This window comes from Pseudopodoces humilis, chromosome 6, assembly GCF_049639895.1.
Source record: "Pseudopodoces humilis isolate 2021_Gansu_Grassland_sample_001 chromosome 6, ASM4963989v1, whole genome shotgun sequence".
Classification (NCBI taxonomy): domain Eukaryota; kingdom Metazoa; phylum Chordata; class Aves; order Passeriformes; family Paridae; genus Pseudopodoces; species Pseudopodoces humilis.
The window spans coordinates 12,124,488-12,146,453 of record NC_142205.1 but is presented as its reverse complement, the minus strand read 5'-3'; the positions used below and the strand labels follow the sequence as shown (position 1 = coordinate 12,146,453).

Genomic DNA, 21,966 nt, shown 5'->3' with positions numbered 1-21,966 from the left:
TGCTGTGACCACTGTCCTGGGGAGCCTGTTCCAGTGCCCAACCACCCCGAGTGAGAACCTTTTCCTGATAAAATTCACATGATGTCTGTAATTAACACTGTGCCAGGATCAATTCCTAGGCCCCAGAACTCTATTTAGTTGTTGGAAAGGGTCATGGAAGTGTTTAACCAGAGATAATTGCATTCTCCTGAACCATCCCAAGTTTGGTCTGCAAGTTAACATGGACCAGGGACCATTTCCACTGACAGCCTGCATGCAGCCATGCCGTCTGAAGGCAGGAAGTCTTGAGAGCATGAGAGCATGGGAATAGATCAGTCCTTGTTATTCAAAATGTTTAATAAACATACATAAAGCAAAAGAGCCTTTTTAAATGCTGCAACCCTCAACTTCTACTCATATTCAGCAATTAGAAAAGGGCAACATGTCACAGGGCCACATGTGGTGTTCAAGTTTTCCTATCCTGAGAAGTCCCCTGCCTCTCCTCCCAAAAACTTCAGGGGTGTTCCCAAATGCTACATGAGCTATTTAACTGTGCACATCACTAACTCTGGGATGGTGCAGATCCTAATACACTTATGTTTGGATCAATGTTAAAAACAAAACTATTGATTATGATCAGCATTGGCAATGCTGAACAGAAACTTCTTTAGCCAATGAGTTACACTAGTGAAGAATGGAATTTACTAAGTCATGCAAGTTCTTGCATCTATTGAGCCAGAAATAATCGTTCTAATAATTTATTTCCATATGATGCCTGAAGGAAGAATCAGAAACCAAATCAGATTTTGCATCATTCTGGAATCTACATTGCTACTGATGGCTAATAATTTTGAAAAGCACTGAAAACAGGTAAAAGGTCAACTATTTCAGTCTGCCCATATTAGATGTCTGCCCCACCTTCCAGGTAAGTGAACTGAAAGGCAGATTGAAAAGAATTCACCTGTTAAGGCATATCACAGATGACAGTGGAAAAAAATGGGAATTACGGATTCTGGTACACTGTACCTGCTATGGCCAACATGCAGATTAGAATAACAGGTAAGCTAAAAGTGGGTCTGGCTTTGTTTGTAGGTGATATGCTAACTGAGGACTCTTGGTGTGCTTTGGGAGATGAGTATCCAACCAAATCTGTAGGTAAGAAGCAGCTTTTAACTCTTTTCTTTCAGACTACTCAGCTTCCTAAAAATATGCAGGGACAATTTCTGTTTATTTCCTCTAGAGATCGTACTGTGCTTATTAAAGCACTGAATAGGAACAAGCCTCCTGTAGGAGGACTTGTAAACACAACTAAAAGTTCGACCATAAAACACTAGTGAGTGGCACTGAGATTATGCTTTAGTTACTTGTACAAGTTACCCTGGCCTGTTGTGCAACATTACTGGCAACACAAGTCTGAATTCTATCTTAAGTGAGCCAGCATGCAAATCAAGTTGCATAAATATCCTGTTCATGGGGCAACAGGAGTGAAATGAATAATTCTTGCTTCTTTATATCTGAAGGTAATCAAGGGAGATTCTGATGTTTATCTTGTTCTGAAAGAGTTCCACCTATCTGAATGAGTTCTGGGTCAGGCACCTCATGCTTCAAGGTCCTGGCAAATAACTTAAGCATATTCATTCAACAAATAAAAGCCTTCACTAACTTGGGTGTAAAATAAGGACTGAATGTTATATTTCTGAACTCAGATCAAGACATTTAATATCATGAACCATGTTCTGTAGCAAGCCTACAATTCAAGACAGTGAATCACATCAATATCCATATTCTTCCCTAGACCATATGTAAATTATCTTGATTGACCAGCCTTCAGTTTCACTGAGGAACTCCTGATGTGACAAGATCATAGTCTTATGAAACAATTTTCCCAGATTAAAATACTTTTTCTTATTTTTTTTTTAATTTTCTTCCCTGGTAAGTGTCAAACCATTTGTTTGGATAGTAGACTGGTCATTCAAGAAAGGCTCCTAGCCATCCAGTTGTTTCTAGTGCTCTGCATATACCTTTATTCCTTCCTGATGGCAGAACAGTTGAAGTGCACTTCCATTGTTTTCAGGGAAGGTAGTTATATGAAGATTAAATGCTGGTGACCTTCGCTCTCTCTCCTGGGGAAAGATTTGTTTAAAAACAACATTTGTGATTATATGTTAACATTTATTCCCCATCTTTACATAAGATACTTGTACATGAAAAAGGCAGATTCCTGCTCTCATTCCAAATCTATCCTATTTTCTCTTACTTTTACCATATTTGAAGAATTTTGGCTAAATACAAACATAGTGTTATCTGCCAGCTAATTCCATGCACACAGTTTCTGCAAACCTACCTGACACTCCCCAGCTGCAGAACCCTTGCCACACTGACCCTAAGTGACTGGAACCCTGAAATACTCAGCAGGTTTTTATGTTGATTATAACCTTATTTAACTATTGCTTTCTTTCATGGAACAATAAAACAATTTAGAAAGAATCTGCAGGGAAAAAAAAAATTGAACTCTATCATTAAATAGTATTATTGAAGATTTTCTCACTCAAATTAAACCTGTCTGTCTGTACCCTGTTTATTCTACAGTCTGCCTTCCTATTAGAGCATTTAAAATCCCCATTCATATTCATCCCACAAGCCAGGAAGTCAGAATATGTTGAAAGGCAGCACTATTCTACAGTTAAAATATTCTTTGTGCCAAAATAAAAATTATAAATTCCCATTAATCTAAAGCTATACTATATCTAAAACTTAACTAGTCCATGTACGTAACTTCCATGCACTTCTTCAAAATACCAACCTATTATTTCTTCAGAAGGCAGAAATAACATAAAATAATTAACAAGCATTTTTACCTAAACTAAATTTTAATGTGCCTGTGAAAAATGACTGGACTGAAGGCTCTGGGTAACAAAGGCATTGGGTCATACTCTGAATTCTCTCTGGCTATGAGAACATGAGCAAGAAACACCAGATTTCACCTCTATATTACAAGGGGACACTTTGTCACCATGAGCTTCATTTTCTCAGAGAGACCACCACTATAAATATTATAGTTCCTATGAAAATCCAGGTATTACTCCATTTCCTAAATCACAAATGAGGTGTTCTAATTGATATGGCAGGCAGACTGCATCTGTTCACTTAAGCAAGTTACAAAGCATGGCAAATCTTGTTCATTAATTAGGTTAAACCTAATTTGAAACTACAGTGTAGACAGAAAAATCTCCATAGTCTATGCAATTTTCCCTCTCAGAGGTTTTGTTTTAAATAATACTTACATCAACAGTCTAATTCTGAAATGGGCTTAAATAATGATTTAGCTGTTGTAAACCAAAACCAGAACTTTAATTCTTACCCAAATTCAGTTATTATTTTAGATATTGTTAAAAATTCATCAGTTGCTATTGCATTCAACTCACCTAAACTTGCTTTCTTTAATTGATAAATAAATTATTATGTTTTATAATTTACCTTAATTTATCCTGAAATAATTTAACTGCTCTAAAAAATACTGCCCTGATTACCAGAAGAATTGATGGTTTTCCTAAAGCATTGCATTGTCAGTCACATTTGTGACTACATGCTTGTCTACTAAGGAAAAAATCTTTTTGTGCAATCACACAAAAATACTTCCATTGTTATTCTGTGAAAGAAGTTTTCCAAGCTTTGGCACATGACAAAACCTTACTTGACATACTGAGCTGTTTTTGATGTGATTCTCCCATGTGAAAAATACATTCATGAAGGATGTATTGAAGAATATTTTTTCATTCCTTGAGAAATATTTTTTTGGACAGTTTTACTTCTAAGAACAACCACACTTTAGGAAGCAATTTCTAGTGCCACAGCCAATTCAAATTCTAAATTGTTCTCTGTTTTACTTTACAGTCCTTTAATGAAATATAAAGATATATATTAGAAAGCATATATATTTTTCTGAACATCTACTGAAATTCCAATAACCTAAATTCATAATTTTGAATATAATGGGCTATGACACCAAAACATATGGTTGATAAAGGATGAAGAAAAGATTAAGAAATGTCAGACAAAAAGAACGTCCACATAACAGGAAGACATGACATTTTCATCTTTATCAGAGAAGTTACACATGCCGAGATTTTTGGTGAAACGTGCTGGGTGATAAAAATGGAGGAGTGACAATGACAGGTTTCTCAGGGAGTTTATTCTAAGCAGTGTTAAGAATGCTGGTGATCTTTGAAACTGAACAATGTGTCATCAGGCAGTAAAACCATGTGACAACTGTGCATCACACACAGATACTTTACTGTTACTAAATTCAACATGAGCCTAATTTGTGAGGGGATGAGAACCGCTGCTTTCAATTCTAGTCACAGGCTGCATGTTCAAAGTGTTAACAACAAATAATTTTGCTTATTTCATTTATGCAAAATATAGAATTTATTTCCTATAGGCAACATATTAGTTGAACATACAAAAGTTGTATTTCTGCTTTACCCCTTTGGCATTGCCAGAAGTTTGGGGTTTTTTTGCATTTTTCATTGACTGAAGCCAATTATTTCCACTCCATGACCACTCTAAACCATGAGAAAATGGATTTAAGGTAAGAGGAATTCTTTGGAAGCTACTATCAAAATGTTCTTTTTAAGGTAAATTTACTTCACATGAATGTTGTCAATCTTAAATCAGTGTGATTTAAAGCAATTATACATCGATGTGATGGATGTGTCAGATCTTTAGTCAGATCACTGCATGCAAGATGTGAGGAGGTGTGTTAATTTAATCAGTGCCAGCCAAGGCTGTAGTATACATACCAAGTGATTTTACATGCAGGAAAGGAGCAGTTATGGAAATGAAACAAATAAAAAAGGCAAAATATTGCAAAACAAAATATTTTATTAGATGAAAACCAAACTATATGCAATTTATATTAGCTATATTACATCTTTATAAACATTAGTGAGCATTCTCTCCAAAACATATTAAGGCAGTGGCATCAATTTCATTATCCCAAGATACAACATTTAAAAAATAGATACCTAAGTGACTTCCCTTAAACATGCACCAGACATCAGTAATCTTTACAGGAATTTCAGCTTGGGTTCAAACATAATTTCTGCTCCATTTGAGAGTTTGCAACAGAGAGAATCTCTTACTTCAAGTTCTAGCACTCTGAATTCTAACAGCTCATTCTGGTCTTTTGCATCTTGCATCTCATTCTTCAGCTGATGCTCTTCTTGTTCCATTCTGTAAATCTGTGAGACAAAGACAACATGGCAACAGCCTGTTAGCACTAGAAAAGACACTGCACAGAGTTACAAGCCAGGGGTTTAGACAAAACTGTTAATTATTTCAATTTTTCATTACATATCAGGCTGTGTTTTAGAGATAAAAAGAAACATCAGAAAGTATTTCTGAGAACTATCAGCAGAAAATGGTCAATGTTCTCTTAGAGTAATAATCTGGCAGTAGCACAAAACTGATATGAATAGAATATTGCATCTAAGTAAGTTAAACAGTAGAAGTTTTCTTTTAAAATCCATCAAATGAAACTGCATTACATTAACATTTGGGTAGACTGTTCTCATTGTCTTTGCCTAATTAGACATCTAGTTTTTACAGTATATGAAAGACAATAATGGAGTGGTTTTAATGACTACTTTTTAATTTGCCAGAATTTTGCCTTGGGGTACTAACAATGACAAAATAGAAATTCAATACTGGCTACTAATTACTCCAACTAAGAGCTTTGGTCTACTGTCTAGTTTAACTGGGTGCTCTTTTTCTTTGTACAAAACTAAAGAGAAGTGTAACATCTGGCATAATGTACTTTAACATTTACAGTGCCCATGTAAGTTACCAAAAAAATTAAACCTGGCTGTAGCTACTTTTAATCATGATTTTTTATTTGGTTATCTTATTTGTACAGTATTAACATTAAGCTACTAATTAACAAATTTAGTTCTTTGTCTTCCTGAGTTGACTAGCCAGCTTTCCCACCACTATCAACAAAGAACAATGCAGATGCTCAGCGCTGAGTATCTCAGACAGTTAATATAATAAGCCTTAAATCAATCAGTATTACTTAATGTATGGAAAAACTATAAAAAAGTTGAAAGGAGCAGGCAATTTTGTTAGTGACTAATAATAATAATAATAATCATCATCATCATCATCTTTGTGTAACTGTGTATTTTGTTGGACATTAGAAACCTCAGCCAGCTTGGGATGTACTGGTGGCTATCCATGTAACTCCACAATAAAGAGCAGCTTCGATTCCTGAAGAATATAAAGGCATATTGGTACTTTAATCAGAGACTTTTATTTAAATTTCTGTTTCTGGTGATAAATAAAGCAATTTCCTGCTTATTTGATAGTACTTAGTGCACTCAATTTCTTTTGTGACAAAGGGCAACAATGCTGAAAATATTCCCACATACCTTCTCTAGCAACTCCTGGTTTGTTCTAATTAACAGCTGCTTTTCTTCTACCCATTTTGAATCCTGCGAGGAAGAAGAGGATTGAAAATACATATGTTTTGTTAAGCAAGACGAATTACTATAATAATTAGATTTCAGGCATCATTTTACATTCAAGTATAAAATGGTCACTCATTGAAAATGAAGTGATCATAAATATTTCAAGGATGTACAGCATTTTATACTACAGTGAAAATAAAAGTTCTTTCCTTTCCTGTAGCAGTCTTTTGTTTCCTAATATGTTCCAGCTAGCATGTACTTTAAAATATTTACATGTAGCAATTGTGGGTCACCACAGCTATATACTTCATGTCATTTTTAAAACATTTCTTTTCTCAGCTAAACTCAAAACTACTGCTTTCTATTGCAAAGGTTTGGAAACTTTCTTGCAAAATCATCCCATTTTATGTAGCTCAATACAAATCCAAAGAGAGAACTGGACGGAAATTATTTAGTTACCCCAAAAAGAAAGCTACAGCAATATAAACTTAATTATCCTCTGTGAAAAATCTGAGAATCTGGCTAATACACAGAGCTCGTGACAAGAAATTTAAGGCTATCGGGGAAGTGGTGCAACACATTGGATACTCCATTTGAAACTATTTCTAATTAATTGCTTTTTCACCAAAACACTTCTTTTCTTTTAGGTTTTCCCATGGCTTCAAAAGGCCTCCTCAAATATCCTGTTAAACAACCAAGCTACAAAAACTCATGGCCAGCCGTAGCTGAACATTCAGATTTAATGGATTGTAACAGCCAAACTTGCTCGTTTCTCCTGTAGAGAAAACTTTTTACATAACCTTGCTCATTTTGCTCTAAAAAGTTTATTAAAACTATATCCAACACTTAATATGCCATATTAACTCTAGATCAAATTATCTTCTAGGTTCAAGGGATGATTTATTTAAAATAATGACTTTACTAAAGTATTAAGGACAATACATTCTTTTTCAGGAAGATATTTGTACACTGATGTTGCTCAAGGAATCAGTGAAATCTGGCTATCTCAGCCCATCAAATATCCTTGAAATGTCAATCTGAAGTATTACGATATTACATTCAGTCAAATTAGCATTTTTTTAAACATTTAATTTTTCTACTTACTGTGTACTACAATTTCATACTGTACTGTTCTCTCTCCCTTTTTCCACTCATACAAAAAAATGCATTTCATTTAATACATAAGCTCTTCATGGTTGTGATATTATAAGAATAACATACTTAGTACTGAAAGGCATTACACTTGTCAAGAATTTTTGAGGCAAATGAAAGAAATGTTGAAAATAAAATCTGGTATCCAGTTTAGTATCTGAATAGCATTTTACTAAGCTCAAGGAATGAAGAGTTGCATGCACAGACTTAGGGTGGATATCCCAGTGCAAGGATATGATAAACATACCCACAGGGTAAGGTTCAACAGCTGTATCAGACCTGCAGCTTCAACTACTCCAGTTCACACAAGTAGAAAAAACAGATCAATCTGCTCTATTGATAATAAATTTCTGCATCTTTCTTGATGGAACTACACTTCCTGAGAAAACCTGAACCCTTGTATTTACACACCAGATCACTGAGACAGTTGAGCATTCATCCATTTGGCACATTGCATACTCCAATACTTTTAGATTTATTATTTACCATTATTAGTATGTTGTAAGAATTTCTTCAATAATATAAAATTTCTTATGCATGCACCTCAATGTACCATGCAGAAATGGATTATTAGTTTTGTGTTACTTCTGGGGGAATACTGGCAGGTCCAGCCAGAAGAGAGATTAAGAAAAGCCATTGACAGTGACTTTGAAATTACACATAAATTATTATAAACCAAGCTTCACATAATTTTTTAACAATAAGCTTCTAATCTCATGCTCTGAAATTGACTTTAGGAAATTTTCTGGAATAATACACTTGGATCTTTGATCTTTAGATTCATTATTTCTTTTATGAACACACTTTAGGGGCTGGCTCCCTGAATGAACATTCCACAATTATTATTAAATCATCATCACTACCATGACCATCTAAATGACAAAGTAGTAATAAAATATTCTTTTAAAAAATCACATAGTGCACAAAGAATTCAGTTTATCATCACAACCATTTATTTTGTTGACTGTAAACACTAACAGGTCAGGCAAACCAAGCAGGTGCTAGAGCTCCCAGGAATTCATTGTGATCCCCACCGTGGAAAGCTAATGCTGAGTGTACAAACCAGCCCGCTAGAAACAACATCACAGTGCTCCTTGTCACATCCCTGTTCACCTTCTCAGGATTACTAAGAGATACAAAGTTGGTTCTGAATCTCAAAGTGACATGGTTCTGAATCTCAAAGTGACAACTCATTAAATTCTAATTTCCAGATATATCTTTTTGACATAATTATCTTGCAGAAAAATCACAGAAGTAATTCCTTACATGGGTATCCAAATTAATTTATCTTATTTACATACAAAATACTTACATTATACACTGTACAGTCAACAATCTTATTAATGTTTTCAACTACACAGCAATTAGCCCACAACATCTTTCTCATCAACAAACCAAAACAGCAGCAGTAGATGCTTGAGAGGTCTTTGGTTTCATTCATTCTTCCACAAGTTCGGTGGGCCACCATTTTTAGATTGGTAACATATTTTCAATTTTTAGTAATGTTGTATTTACATGAAATTCACTATGCAAATTGCAATTTGTGTGGAAGCTAGCATAATTTCTTTTTATCCTTAATTTGAATATGGTCCCCAAACCTTTGTATTGATACAGAATATTAGAGAAAATTTTTCTTACAAAGAATAAACCATAAAAATAGTGTTATCATTCATTTAGCATTATATGTAGGTTGTGTTAACTGCTACAGGATCATCAGTCTTTGAAATGTGTATCTATAGCTAGCTCTATCTTATTACTATAAGCTACCTGCAAACTTAAATTCTTATTTGAAACAATAAAGCATAAAATAATATCTCCCCAATTTCTACTGCGTATTCTAACAGTCACACAACTGAACAACTTGCAAATGCATGCTCATAACTCTTAATCAGACTTCCTGAGGGCCCTAGACAATATTAAATATGCATCAGTAGACACATCTTTGGTGAGTATTTACATATATTATATATACTGAAGCATAAGGCTTGATTTTACTTTGTGTGATGCTTTGGGAATCTGAAAGCAACTGGGCCCTCTGAGACTTTAAACCCAGGAGAGTAACCCCACAAGTAGCTTCCAGTAACCTGACAGGCTCAGTGTTCATAACTCTAGTGTGTCTGGGTTTTTTAAAAAATTTTCTCTGGTACATATAAAAAATATTCCCCAGTAGAAATATAGAATATTTATTTTATTAGAATTTGTAAGAAATACTAACAAAAGGGAAAAGAGAAAGCCCTTCAGGAAATGACAATGGGAACAGAATGTGCATGTACACGTGGTTATTTTGACATTATGCTTTAGGGTATTATGTGTCAGAAAATGTGTCTGTAGTGACATTTTCTTAGACTGCAAAATCCTTTCCTTTATTTAAGCATTCTAATGCTGCAGTAGCAATTAAGCTGCATCATTCACACCAACACACCAGTAAGCAACGAAGATGGCAAGGGCACCACTGCATGCAACGGAGAACATGATGTGGTAGAGGACATTAATAGAGCCTTTTACCTGTCCTTTCTCGATTAGAGCTTTCTCCAGGTCCTCAATTTTTGCCTGACACCTGAGAAGATCAGCTTGCAGTTGTTCACGAGTCTGGGGGGTGGGAGGGAGAGAGGGATAAATCAAAAGTAAATATATTTTCTACTACTTATGGGCTGTCTCATCAGCTTTTAATGTTTTTCTTTACAATAGTTGCTTTTGTGTTTGTGTTACAAAATATTTGAAGCTGTCAGTTTAATAAGATTTTTCTTTCCCAGCTTAAAAAGATGTTAACATCCCATATTCAGTGCCAAAGTTCTTAGTAGGGGAAGAAAAAAATAAATTTAGAAATGAAAGAGCTCCAAGAATCTATCCATAAGCTTTAGTAACTTAAGGCAATTGGGAAAAAAGGGACAAGGGAGAAAGAGAATTGCATTAAGCACTGAAAAAGGCCGTTAGGTAAATGAAATATATTGACCAAAACCAATTTACATATCCCATAAAGAGCATATACTGGTCAGTTTCCTCATTTACATGATTATTAGACTCACCCCTACACAACAGTGGGTATTACCCCCTAAGTCCAGTGATGCCCTAAAGGGGACTGGATCATACAAGGTACTAAACAAAACAGGATATAAAACAAAGTATGTTTCTGGAGACCCTCAGCTACTGAAGCTCCTTGAGCTACCACAAGTGTTTTTTCCACTCTACTTCAGGTACTTCCCCACCCAAGCAGCTTAAATACTCCTACAGGGATTTTCTTCCACATTTTTGGGTCCTTGCTTACCTTAAGCCTCATCTAAAAGTAATAGGAAATGTTCATCCCACCGAAATAAACCATGCAAAAAGCTACTTTCTGACTCACTCAAGAGATGGACTTGCAGGGATGTGGCAAAAAAACCAAACTGCCATTAAAAAGAAATAGCAACAATTTCCAAGTCTACAAAAAGTACAATCTGTAAATGCCTGCAAAATAAAATTTTAAAAAGCCCATGAAGGCAGAGAAAATATATAATGTCCTTTCATAACTGGCAAATAGATGACTGCCCCTGAAATCCTTTTTTAATAGTAGATGGAGTTATGCCCCCCATCCTAATTCTGTCTTGAGAAGTGATCTTCAAAGTCTTCATAGCTTTCCTTGGCTAAGTGTCCTACTTAAAAAGATAGTGTCAAAACTGACTAGCCTTTTCTAAGATGCTAAGAACTCTTAACAAATAAAGCCATAAAACAGTAATTCTACTATTTTAAGAACTGTATTTCACAGGAAAAAAATAAAAAGTTAGTGTAGGGTGGTTGAGTACTTTCCCACCAGTAGTTTTTAAACACATTAAAATCATTGTCCTGCATTCTTAGCAACACACTGCAGTGGCACAATACAGTGAAGGCCACATGTAGCAAGGCAGTAAAATGTAGTAATTCCCAGTATTTAACATGTTTCTCCATTTTTGGGGTTTGGGAAAGTTGTAGAGGAAAGAAGGTCAGGGTTTTTTTAACTGGAGACTCGTGTTCAACTTGGTGTCCATAGGAGGCCCCACTTCCTGTTGTGCAAAACTGCTTTCCAGTGAGCCAGAACCAATATTTGGGTCAGATTTTTGATTCAGATTTGGGTCAGATTTTTAATACAGTCATATGATGGAAGTACCTAAGTACCTGTAAAAGCCAAGTTAAAACCAGTACTCTATCCTGTGATTCATTTAAAATCCATCATGTCGCTATCCAAACTGCAAGTTCAAATGGGTTATCATTCTCACGGCATAGGAATCTTTAATATAACACATGCTAGAATAAAGTATAATGACCTCTTTGCTCTGATTGCACCAGATGAATCTAAATTATCACCTTACTTATGATACCCTCTAATCCTCAAAAACATTGGGCTTTGCATTTCACTGACCTGCAAAGATACCTCCTGCTATTACAAATTGTTTCAGCTTTTTCTATTATTTCAGAGTTAAAAGAATTTCAGTTTAGAAATTACCCTTGCTTCTCTCTCTGCATCCAGGGTTCCACCAACTTGTTCTTGGAGCAATGCATATGCTCTTTGCAAAGCTTGATACTCTCTTGTTAGCTGGCAAAACCTGAGTTCAGCTTCTTCTTTAGGTGTGCTCTTAATGAAGAGGAGGAAAAAAGTGGGTTTGTATAAATATATATAATAATGGGTTTGTCTGCATAGATGACAGATTTGCAAATATAACAAACAACACAACTCATACTCAGTCTCAAAGTTTAATAAAGGTATAAAATCCTGAAACAAGTGGAAACGAAAGGAAGGAGGGATGAAGAGTAACTGGGTCTACCACACAATATAAGGACAGTGTGAGTTGCCATGTAAGACAGCAATGTACAGAAATGGGAAAACTGTCTGGGAAAGATGAGAGGATAGAGTTTTGTGAAACACTGTCTTCAGCAACTCCAGAGCCACAGGGGCTTCAAAAGGTATTTGTTCTATTTTTCATGCAGTCCATCCTTCCCTCCTTACACGCTTTCTCTACAATGCCAAGGTAAATCTCACTGACACAGAAGTTACATTTCAAAAACCATAAGACATATTCTTAAACTTATTCTTTTATTATGAAGTATTTTCAAAGCCTTTATTTTCCTTGAGCTTTTAGCCACTAACTTTAACACTTATAAGGTCTTTCCTGCACAGCTGAGGACAAGAAATGTCCTTCACTTTAATTAATTTTTGCTCCAGGAACTTGAGTTCTAAGGAAAAGAGATTATAATATTATTAGATATTAAACCTAGGAAAAAAGGAAGCTTCTCCTGACTGAGAAGTATTAGGCAGAAGTTAGTGAACAAGAAAGAAAGATGAAAAAGAGCATCTAATTTGTGCTTTGTGCTCACGCACACGATCTTCCAAAGTAGGCCAGCAGCACTGTATATCACAGAGCTGAGACAAAACATGTCACTGGGTATTTACTACCTATGATCATTTAAGCCTTCATGAATTGCAAAGGCCTCTCTGAGTATTATGAGCAAAGAAAGAAAATCCCGATTGTATCAAAACAGTCAAATAAATTATAAGGTTGAAAGGCAAACTATTGTCTAGTAAGTACTGACTTTTGGCAAAGCAATGTGCCTGTTCATTTTCTTTTGACTAATAAGAAAGATTTTGAGAAAAAAAAATATTTCTCAGCCCAATATCTGCCAAATCTATCAGGCAGAGTATTATCTTATTAATTTTATTGCAAAGTGAGTATGTTACCAGACTTGAAAAAAACGCAAAGGAATTATCTTCCAAATCTTTCACAGGTCATGTGGTACGATAGCTGAAAGTTTGTATTTATACTTCAAGAAGTAGAAACAAGAATGAATCAGTTACCACTTACATCCTCCAAATCTTCTTCTGGTGTTGCTGGTGTCCTGTCCGTTTTATCTGTGTTGTATGAAGTTACAGAAGAAGTTTCTGAATCAACAGATTCTTCATCAAATCCAAAAAATGTCTCCACAACATGCCTCTGAAAAATTAGGTTTTTTAGTTACTAGCAAAACAGATGAAAAGCCCCAATAACCAAGTAAGCAATGACCAAGGTCTTCTCTAATGATTCATTTATTATTTAAGAAGCAAGAAAGGTTCCAGTGCAAACTCTTATTCTCTGATTAAGTAAGTTACTTGTTCAACATCACTTGTGGAAGAACCTCCAAAAACAGAACTGGACATAGAACAAAGATGAGGTAAATACCAAAAGAAAAATGCTTTGGCAAAACTGTAACACCTAATTACCAAAATCACACAAGTCCTTACAAGATTCACAGCAGAGAAATCCAATATCTATTCAGAAGAAAGTAAGCCAGTACAGTGCAACATATAAGATTTGCAACCAAAAGGGAAAAAAAGTATTCTGGAGACCAACGCAGAACAAATTTAAGTGCTCATACTAATTGCAAAAAGAAAAGAAAAAGAAAAAAACTATTTTGAAAAACACTACTTAAAAGTATAAATTAATGCTAAACATTTATTTTTTTCAATATCATCATTCTCTTTTTTTTCCCCCCAAAAGTTTGCTCAATACTATGTCTAACCAAAAAGACATGTCTAGGGAAAAGCAGCATTGCACTGCAGATTTAAAAAATTTTACTCAACATTATCAATTAAATGCTTGCTTATAGAAAATTGGAGGAAAATAGTATCTAGTGGAAATGAGTACAATATCAGTAGTGAAAAATGTGATTTTTTATATAAACATAGTCATAGAATGCAGCAAATTTCCACGGAAATTCAACTGTTAACTAGAAAAAAGAGGTTTTTAACTGTTATTAATAAATAGAAAGCATATCTTCTTAGACCACACAAGTATTTTAATAATCCAACACAATTTCAGAGAAGGAAGAAAACTGAGAATATTTTTTTAGAGGGTGTTGCTGAAAAATGGACTAGAGTTATGAAGCAGCCTAGACAGAGAAGGTAGTGGAGAGAGGTGGCTGTAAGAAGATCAAGATCTCTATATGTTTTGCCACTGCTTAATACTGAAGCACGAATCTTGATGTCACAGTTTGCTGTTTGGGTTTTTTTCAAATACCTATCAGAGGTTGTCTATGAGAAGATAATAGCTGGTTCATTAAAATAACCATAAGGATTAAAAAAGTTTCAGTTGTTATTAATTCCAAACATCATGAATCCTATATTTCAGCAAAGCCAAATCACCTGAGTGGAATTGTAATCTATCAATTTAATTCAAGATACTGAGAAGGTTTTGACTATAATGCCCTATCTCAGGATGATTTCCAAACATTTACCTTTCCCTGCAGCTTTCCAGACTTATCTAACCTTCCACATTTTTCTAGTACATCTATATAGGTATGGTCTTCTCTTTCCCACAAAGCCCCATAGTGCTCACTACATTCTTTTGGTTCAGCACAGCTCTCATCAGCAGTCAAAATACTCTGTCTTGATTTAAGGAGTACCAAAAAAAATCAAGCTTTTAGGTGTGACTTTTTGCCTGCATGCATGACACCAGATACTCCATTTACAGTCTGCAGCCCTGGTCACCACGGCCAGCCAGGTCACAACCTCATCACTCACAAGCTTAACAAGTCCATAATAGTTTCACAGTACAGCTAATTCCACTCAAACTGCCAAAGACAGCTCCAAGGTCATGTCCTCAATCATACAACTGCTTTACTTAAGATGAGCCCTTCAAACAGTACTGAAGATTCTTCTTTCAGAACTCAAAAAGCCATATCTTTTCCAAACAGACTATGTTTATCCACATTTGTGCAGATAAATATGATGCAGCACAAAAGGCAAAGAGCTTCTGAACAACCTTGAGAAACAACTTTCCTTTTGCAAACTACTAGGCCACTACTTTGTGAATTCATAAGATCACAGTTATAGTGTTACAGGGATGGAAAGACATTACTCTTTCCTCACTTCTTCAGGAAGCACTATGATTTTTTACCAGACAGAGCTATGTTCTGGGTGCTTAAGACAAACAGTTCCCTGGGATAATTTAATCCTTTTCCAGTATTCACCAGTTCACCTTTCTGCCCTACTTAACAAAACAAAGGACACAAGGAATAGGTTTAAGCTCTATTCTAAAAATACAAAGACATATCCAGAAAGCTAATGTATTTACTCACAATTGAATTACAAGCATTTCAGACTTCTCTTTCATAAGTACAAAGGTTTACCACAGAAAACAAGGGCTGATTAGTCCTTGGGAGATGGCTCATCAAGCTTTTCTCCCCCACTGAATACTTGTTGCAGCTTACAACCATGTAACAATAATACTACAAATTAATATTAGAAGTTGAAAATAGAGCTAAAGAAATGGTGCTACTACAAGTTGTAAGGAAGACAAATTCACAAGCTGAGTAGCCAGCTCAACTCACTTTCCTGAATCCAAACTGATCTGCAGATACAGTTTCATGATCAAGAAGGTATGGTTTATGGAGGTAAAGAAGATGGTGGCAGGTAAAGAAAAGTGTCAAGTCTCAACCTTGAAAAGGCTGGCATCTTCTAAAAGATGGAGAACAAATTTCCAATTTATTATCATATGGCACAGAGGTCACAGTACCACGAGGGTCAGCAGCAGCTTAGAAGTGACAATAAAACCTGCCATACCTATGGGATTTTTTCACTACATCTCTGCTGTACAGTCACTTTTAGGTAACTCAGATCAAATACTTTTCTTCCTTTAACCCTGCATGCAGACACCCACCCAGGCCATTTCAAGAAATTAAAATAAATTAGCAAAACAACAGTGATTTTGATTTTAAATAAGGGTATATCGACAGGAGAAAATACTTAAAGCAGTGCCATTATTGTGAAAATATTACCTGCATTTAAACATCTAACTTGTAGCAAAAGTGTAGGGAAGAAAAATATGCATATATCAATAAAGAAACCACTTGATTATTAGATGTGAGGGAATTCTGAAAAAAAGATTAGTACTTCCCATCACACTAAAAAAACCCATCACTTAAAGAAGAGTTTAAAGTCTAAAACTATTAAGTGCTATAAAGACTGTCTGTAATATTTGGAGTTAGATGTGACTATTTATTTTCAAGACTCCTTCCTCTTTAGAAATGCTGTATATTTATAATTTTGTGAAGCAGATACATTCCATAGCAAGAGATAAGGTATTTAATTATTGTATATTAACTCCACATGTGTGAGTTGCTTCATGACATAATTTCAAAGTAGCTAGTTTTACTGTTGTCATCTAGTATCTGAAACAACCAACTACAAAAACTAATTCACAGCAAAAACAAACGAATTAATTCACAAGGGAACAGCTGTAAAGAGAGAAAAAAATAAAAAAAAATACTCAAAAGAAAGACATGTGAGTCATAAAGTTGTTGATAAACGCTGTAATAAATAATAAAGCATCAATAAGTAGATCATCTCCAAGGGAGATTCCACACATGGCTCAAAAGCTGAACAACAATGGTTTCTGAAAAGTACACAGAAATGTGCAATACTCACTGGACTTTTGTAACAATATAAACTATGTTTATTCAAGTTTCATTCAAACTTTTTTTACAAATGGGAACATTCTCAATTAACATGTTAGAGATTCCATTATACTTGGTTGCGCATTTGTTATTTCTAAATCACAACTTCTTAGCTGAGAAAACAGTCATGTAAATTGCTGAAAAATTCTGATTTGAATTCTCATTTCCTGACTACTGCCATGAATTTAATAGCAAGTATTTTTCATGTGGATTTATAGTGATGTTTTCACATAATTTTAAAGTAAAATTATGCATTAGGTCTTTATAACTCAAGTATTAATGCTTCTACTGAAGTAGTGAAGTATGAAGTATGAAGTATGGTGCTCAGTAAACATCAAAGTTTAGAATACTATAAATCAATAGTGACACATAAACTACATTACATGCAGATTTCAATATAATCTGAATTCTCTGTTGCTAAAGTAGTTTCATTTTACATTTAAGTATCTCATTTTAAGGGACTTAATCAAACATGATGAAAATGATCCAAGGTATATTTTCTTGTAATGCAATCAGATGTGCTCATCAGTAACTTCTTACCTTCATGCTTATATGTAATTTCTTGGCAGCCAGAAAAATAGAGGCACACCAAAGCACAGAGGCAGAGAAAAAAAGAAAAATATAAAACAAGAAAGATGAACTCCATCACACCAGTGTGCAGACTTTCCACTACTGCAAACACAGTTCATTTATTAAAGTTTAAAAAAAGGCAAAATCTGTAGAGTCCTGCAGCTACCAAATAAGCTGGGTAAATGTCTTACTTTCAAATTAATGACTCTATCCATCATCCATTCCACATGTCAAAAATAAACAAAATATTAAAAATACTGCTTCTGAAGTTTCCTGGTTATTTAACAACAAAAATTGAAAAAAAAAATCTTTAAAAAGCACCTTGGAAAAAATCAGGTAACTGACTATATAGAGTCACTACTTCTCTCCTCTAAAGACCTTGCAAGCACAGAGGTTATAAAGCTCATCCCACTTTGCTGCTTCTTTCCTCAGGGAGCCCAAACCAGTTGCTGGCATCATTCCATTGACTCCCCTATGCTCCTTGGGAATTAAAAGAGTACTCAGTGAGACCTACAGTAGCAACAGTAACCTAGTGTGCCTACAGAGCTCCAGAAATAACACTGATATCTAATTGCAAAACCAAAAAATACAACATTTTCAAAAGCTTCTCAGCTGATGTTCGGGGCTGTAAAGGCTACTGGCAGGTCATTCATACAAGATGTCTCAAATATGGGGAAAGGCATTCCAAGGATTCTGTTCCAGATAAGACAAACAACTGCCAGGAAAATACTCATTAGAAAACAAACCACAGTCTCATTAGAGAACCACAGACTCATTAGAAAACAACCACGGACTCTCTGCAGTCAGACCATCCCAGGAATGAAGGACGCTGGAGTCTAAAAGCACCCATTTAGGAAAATCTGCAACAGATGAGTGTACATCTTCACCCTGTGTACCAAGTTCCTGGTTATTAGAACAAAGGAATCATTCTATATCTTCCAGAATGAGCTTATCTGACCACTTTCATGATATCTCATTCTCATGTGTTATTTCCTCCTGCACTTTGTCACAAGGAATGGGACACATTTGGAAATAGATACAACTCCACCAGTCAAATTTGTTAATTAACTGTGTTAATGCTAATTTTACATTTAACAAATCTTAGAAAAGCAAAGCCAAAGACTTAGATCAGCAATTTCTTTTTCTGAATGTTTGGTTACGACAGGTTAACACATAATTTCACTACTATTCCATACAGGTTATATCATCTGTATGAGATAAAAATCTTGCACAGAAAATAGCCAGAAATACACTTATGCTGTGCATGTCTGTACAAAAAAACAACTCATCTTAGTTGTCTTTATAGTCTGTGGAGAAAAACAGGCAATTTTAGGACAAAACTCGTATGCCCTATTTAGATATCTACTTCCAACCACTTAATGTTGCCCCTTTGTCCAGAGCGAGATGTCTGTATCTCATGTCCATTACTGACATATAACCAACATTTGCAACATTCGGTTAAATAAATTCTACAATTTTCTGGGTTCCTGATACAAGCTGTAAAAACAGAGATGATGAAGATGGTAAAATCCCAACTCCTCTGAGTAAGCACATAGCCACTACTTTGCACATAAATTGTTTAAATTAAAAACTGTTGGAAAACTGGGAAACACAGCTACCTTTGAGGATTTTGATCCTCACAGGACCACACAGGTGGCCTGGAAGGAAATCAGCCCATATGCCAGGACTGGATTTTAGAAGTTAACTCCAACCATGGTTAAACTGTGAGTCAGCAATGCATATAAATGTGAATATTCTACAGGTTTATCCACTGGCAGGTAATGACACACTAGTATTATTGATTACTTATTTCACTGCTTAAGGAATTAGCTCATTTAGAAAGTTTAAATACAGCTATATATAAACTATATATTAACTCTATTAACTAGTGTCTATATATGGTGTAACTACTACAGTACATATAATCCCATTCAATTTTCTCTTACAACTCTCTCCTTTTTCAGCTGTTTATGCTTTATAGTCCTGCTTTTCCTTTCAGGAGATAACATCACATAGAATTTCAAATGCTAACTACAGCCATTGAAGAGCGAATGGACAGGGGATGGAATAATCTGTAGCAGAAATATCTGCTACTGATTAATTTGTTTTTTCTGATATATCTATCATACCCTAAATAAGAAGCACACCCCTACTCACTCTGCTGCCCATATGCATACAATTCTTGCAGTATACTCTGCAGAATTCCCCGTATTATAGCACTCTTAGCAAACAGAGAATAGCATTGCCACAAAATCTTTAATGGTATCATGCCCATTCTCTCCAATTCTCATGTTTTTCAACTCCTGCTTTGGTTGATAAGGAAAAGAAGGGAACACAAAAGCATCCTCAAAAGGTTCCTCAAAACAGAATTCAAAGGAAAGGTACAGAGACTATGTCAGCTGAAGTTCTACTAACACAAAGCATTTTCAAGAAATAAATGCATATTTATTGAAGTTTTCAGCCTACAGAAATTCTCATCACCAGTTACCAACACCTAAAAATTGACTTAACTAGTTTTGTTTCACTATTTCACAATTTAGCAAATGACCTTACACATTTTACTTACAGAGAGATAAAGGCTAATATATTAGAGAGAACTATAAAAAGTACAGTATAAGTTACATACATATATATATTTACAATTGCATTCAGTTTTTAAAATAGGCTTCAAAACACAAATTTCCAGTTATACTACATCAAGAAAGAATGGTTTACACTTGCTATAAATATATTTGGCAGGATCTATTGTTACTTCTGATTTTTTTCTTTTTTCCTATGTAAAAGACACATCATTATTAGAAACAGAATTTGAAGAAATTACCAGAGAAATAGAGTCCCAAAGGACAAATTTTTCAGAATATAGGCATTAGAGTGCAGAGCAATAAAAATGTACCACCTGGGGGTTACCAGGAATAGACTATGCAGAACACACTGGCACAAGGCACCCATTTATGACAGAATATATCTTAAGCTATCATATAGATGCTAATGATATCTCCACTCTTCATTTCCATTTTTTCCCTCTTACTCTATTTCCCACCTCCCACACATATGCTCCAGGCTGCTAATGTTTAACTTCACAAAAAACATTATTCAGCAAATTACTTTAAGCACATTACAAGGAACTTTACGGGTACTTTCTGAAGCAAAACTTTTCTGATTTTATAATCTCAATTTTTGTCCTGAACCTTGTATTCTAGAGCAGAAAAGTTATTAGAGCATAACAGTTGGAATTGTCTTACTACTTATATATCACATACAGAAATATTATTTCAGCAACATTGAAATTACATAAACATGAATTACTCTTTAATTGTGATTTAGCTCTATGTTGGTACAAATAGTTTAAAGGGGGTATGTTCTTAAAAACAGACTGAATATTTGTCTTTTGTAATTGTATTTGTTTCAAGCCACTAAGTCATTATGCCTCAAGCCACTTGAATATTTAGGTTACAGTGGCTAAAAGTGTAATTTTATTGTTTATTTAAAACAAACCCCAAAACAACATCACTTGTGTGAACAAACTTTTGAATTACCCTAAAAAATTAAGCACTCACCAGAGTAAGCAGGAGACTTATATGGATTTTTCTCATTAAGCAGAGCTTTAAATTCAGGCAGTATTTGAAAGAGGTGTTGTTCACAGCAACAGAAATGCATGAAAAACCGAAGGTTTGCTCACCTTTGGAGGCTTCAGACTTTTCCTCCTCTGTTTTTTAGACCGCAATAACCGTTCTCTTTCCTAGAAGGAAAGAGAACATTTTGGTATGGGTTTGTTTTAAAACTGTACTTAGATATGTCTAACACAGAGAAATATCATTAACATTTTCTTTAAGCCTCTGGTAAAGCTAACACGATGTCTTTATCCTTTTGAATAACACCATGTTACACCACACTGTACTGCAGCTTTATGCCTTTAGCAAACAAACCTTCAGCCATGTACTTCACGCATTTGATGGGAAGTTGGCAAGAAAAGGCTTTGTTAAATACTGAGTACAGATTTCTGACAGTTCTTCTGACTCTTTTACCAAGAAGCTCACTATGGAAACAGAATTCAGAGTGTCACTCCAGCGTTCGACCATCCTGAAGAAACAGGTCGGTAGCCAAAAATTAGTCCAGTCTTAGTAATTAAAAGTCATTATATCAGACATATTCTGATATAGTGTTACATCTGACTTATCCTTGTCAGGCAAAAGTCTCAAATCCAAAGGCACTCTCAGTCTGTCAATTTAGCCGCTGTCTTTTTTTCTACTCCGGCTTTGGTGCAAGATCACAATAAACTATGCCATAACATGAGGAGGTCATGACTGGAAATGCAAGATTTATGTTCATCTAAATCCAAGAATACTGCCTTAAATTCCAA

General features: G+C 35.0%; 2 protein-coding genes across 3 annotated transcripts in view; both read right to left on the bottom strand.

The window, feature by feature from the left end:
* Window positions 1–21,966, bottom strand: part of JAKMIP1 (janus kinase and microtubule interacting protein 1) — a 144,514-nt gene that overhangs the window by 30,999 nt on the left and 91,549 nt on the right. For both annotated transcript variants that reach the window (XM_088056484.1, XM_088056485.1), the window contains exons 9-15: window positions 21,286–21,345; window positions 13,409–13,537; window positions 12,055–12,183; window positions 10,104–10,187; window positions 6,408–6,470; window positions 5,124–5,222; window positions 2,001–2,102 (exon numbers count right to left, since the gene is read on the bottom strand). In XM_088056484.1, the coding sequence (XP_087912610.1) occupies window positions 2,001–2,102; window positions 5,124–5,222; window positions 6,408–6,470; window positions 10,104–10,187; window positions 12,055–12,183; window positions 13,409–13,537; window positions 21,286–21,345 (666 nt within the window). The remainder of the gene's footprint in view (window positions 1–2,000; window positions 2,103–5,123; window positions 5,223–6,407; window positions 6,471–10,103; window positions 10,188–12,054; window positions 12,184–13,408; window positions 13,538–21,285; window positions 21,346–21,966) is intronic.
* On the bottom strand, window positions 17,503–17,682 carry LOC148184109 (uncharacterized). Its single transcript, XM_088056486.1, has one exon. The coding sequence runs from the start codon at window positions 17,680–17,682 to the stop codon at window positions 17,503–17,505; it is 180 nt and encodes a 59-aa protein (XP_087912612.1).

Bases quoted from the DNA above. Each gene is read 5' to 3' on its own strand.
- LOC148184109 (XM_088056486.1), bottom strand. From the start codon at position 17,682: ATGGAGTTCATCTTTCTTGTTTTATATTTTTCTTTTTTTCTCTGCCTC.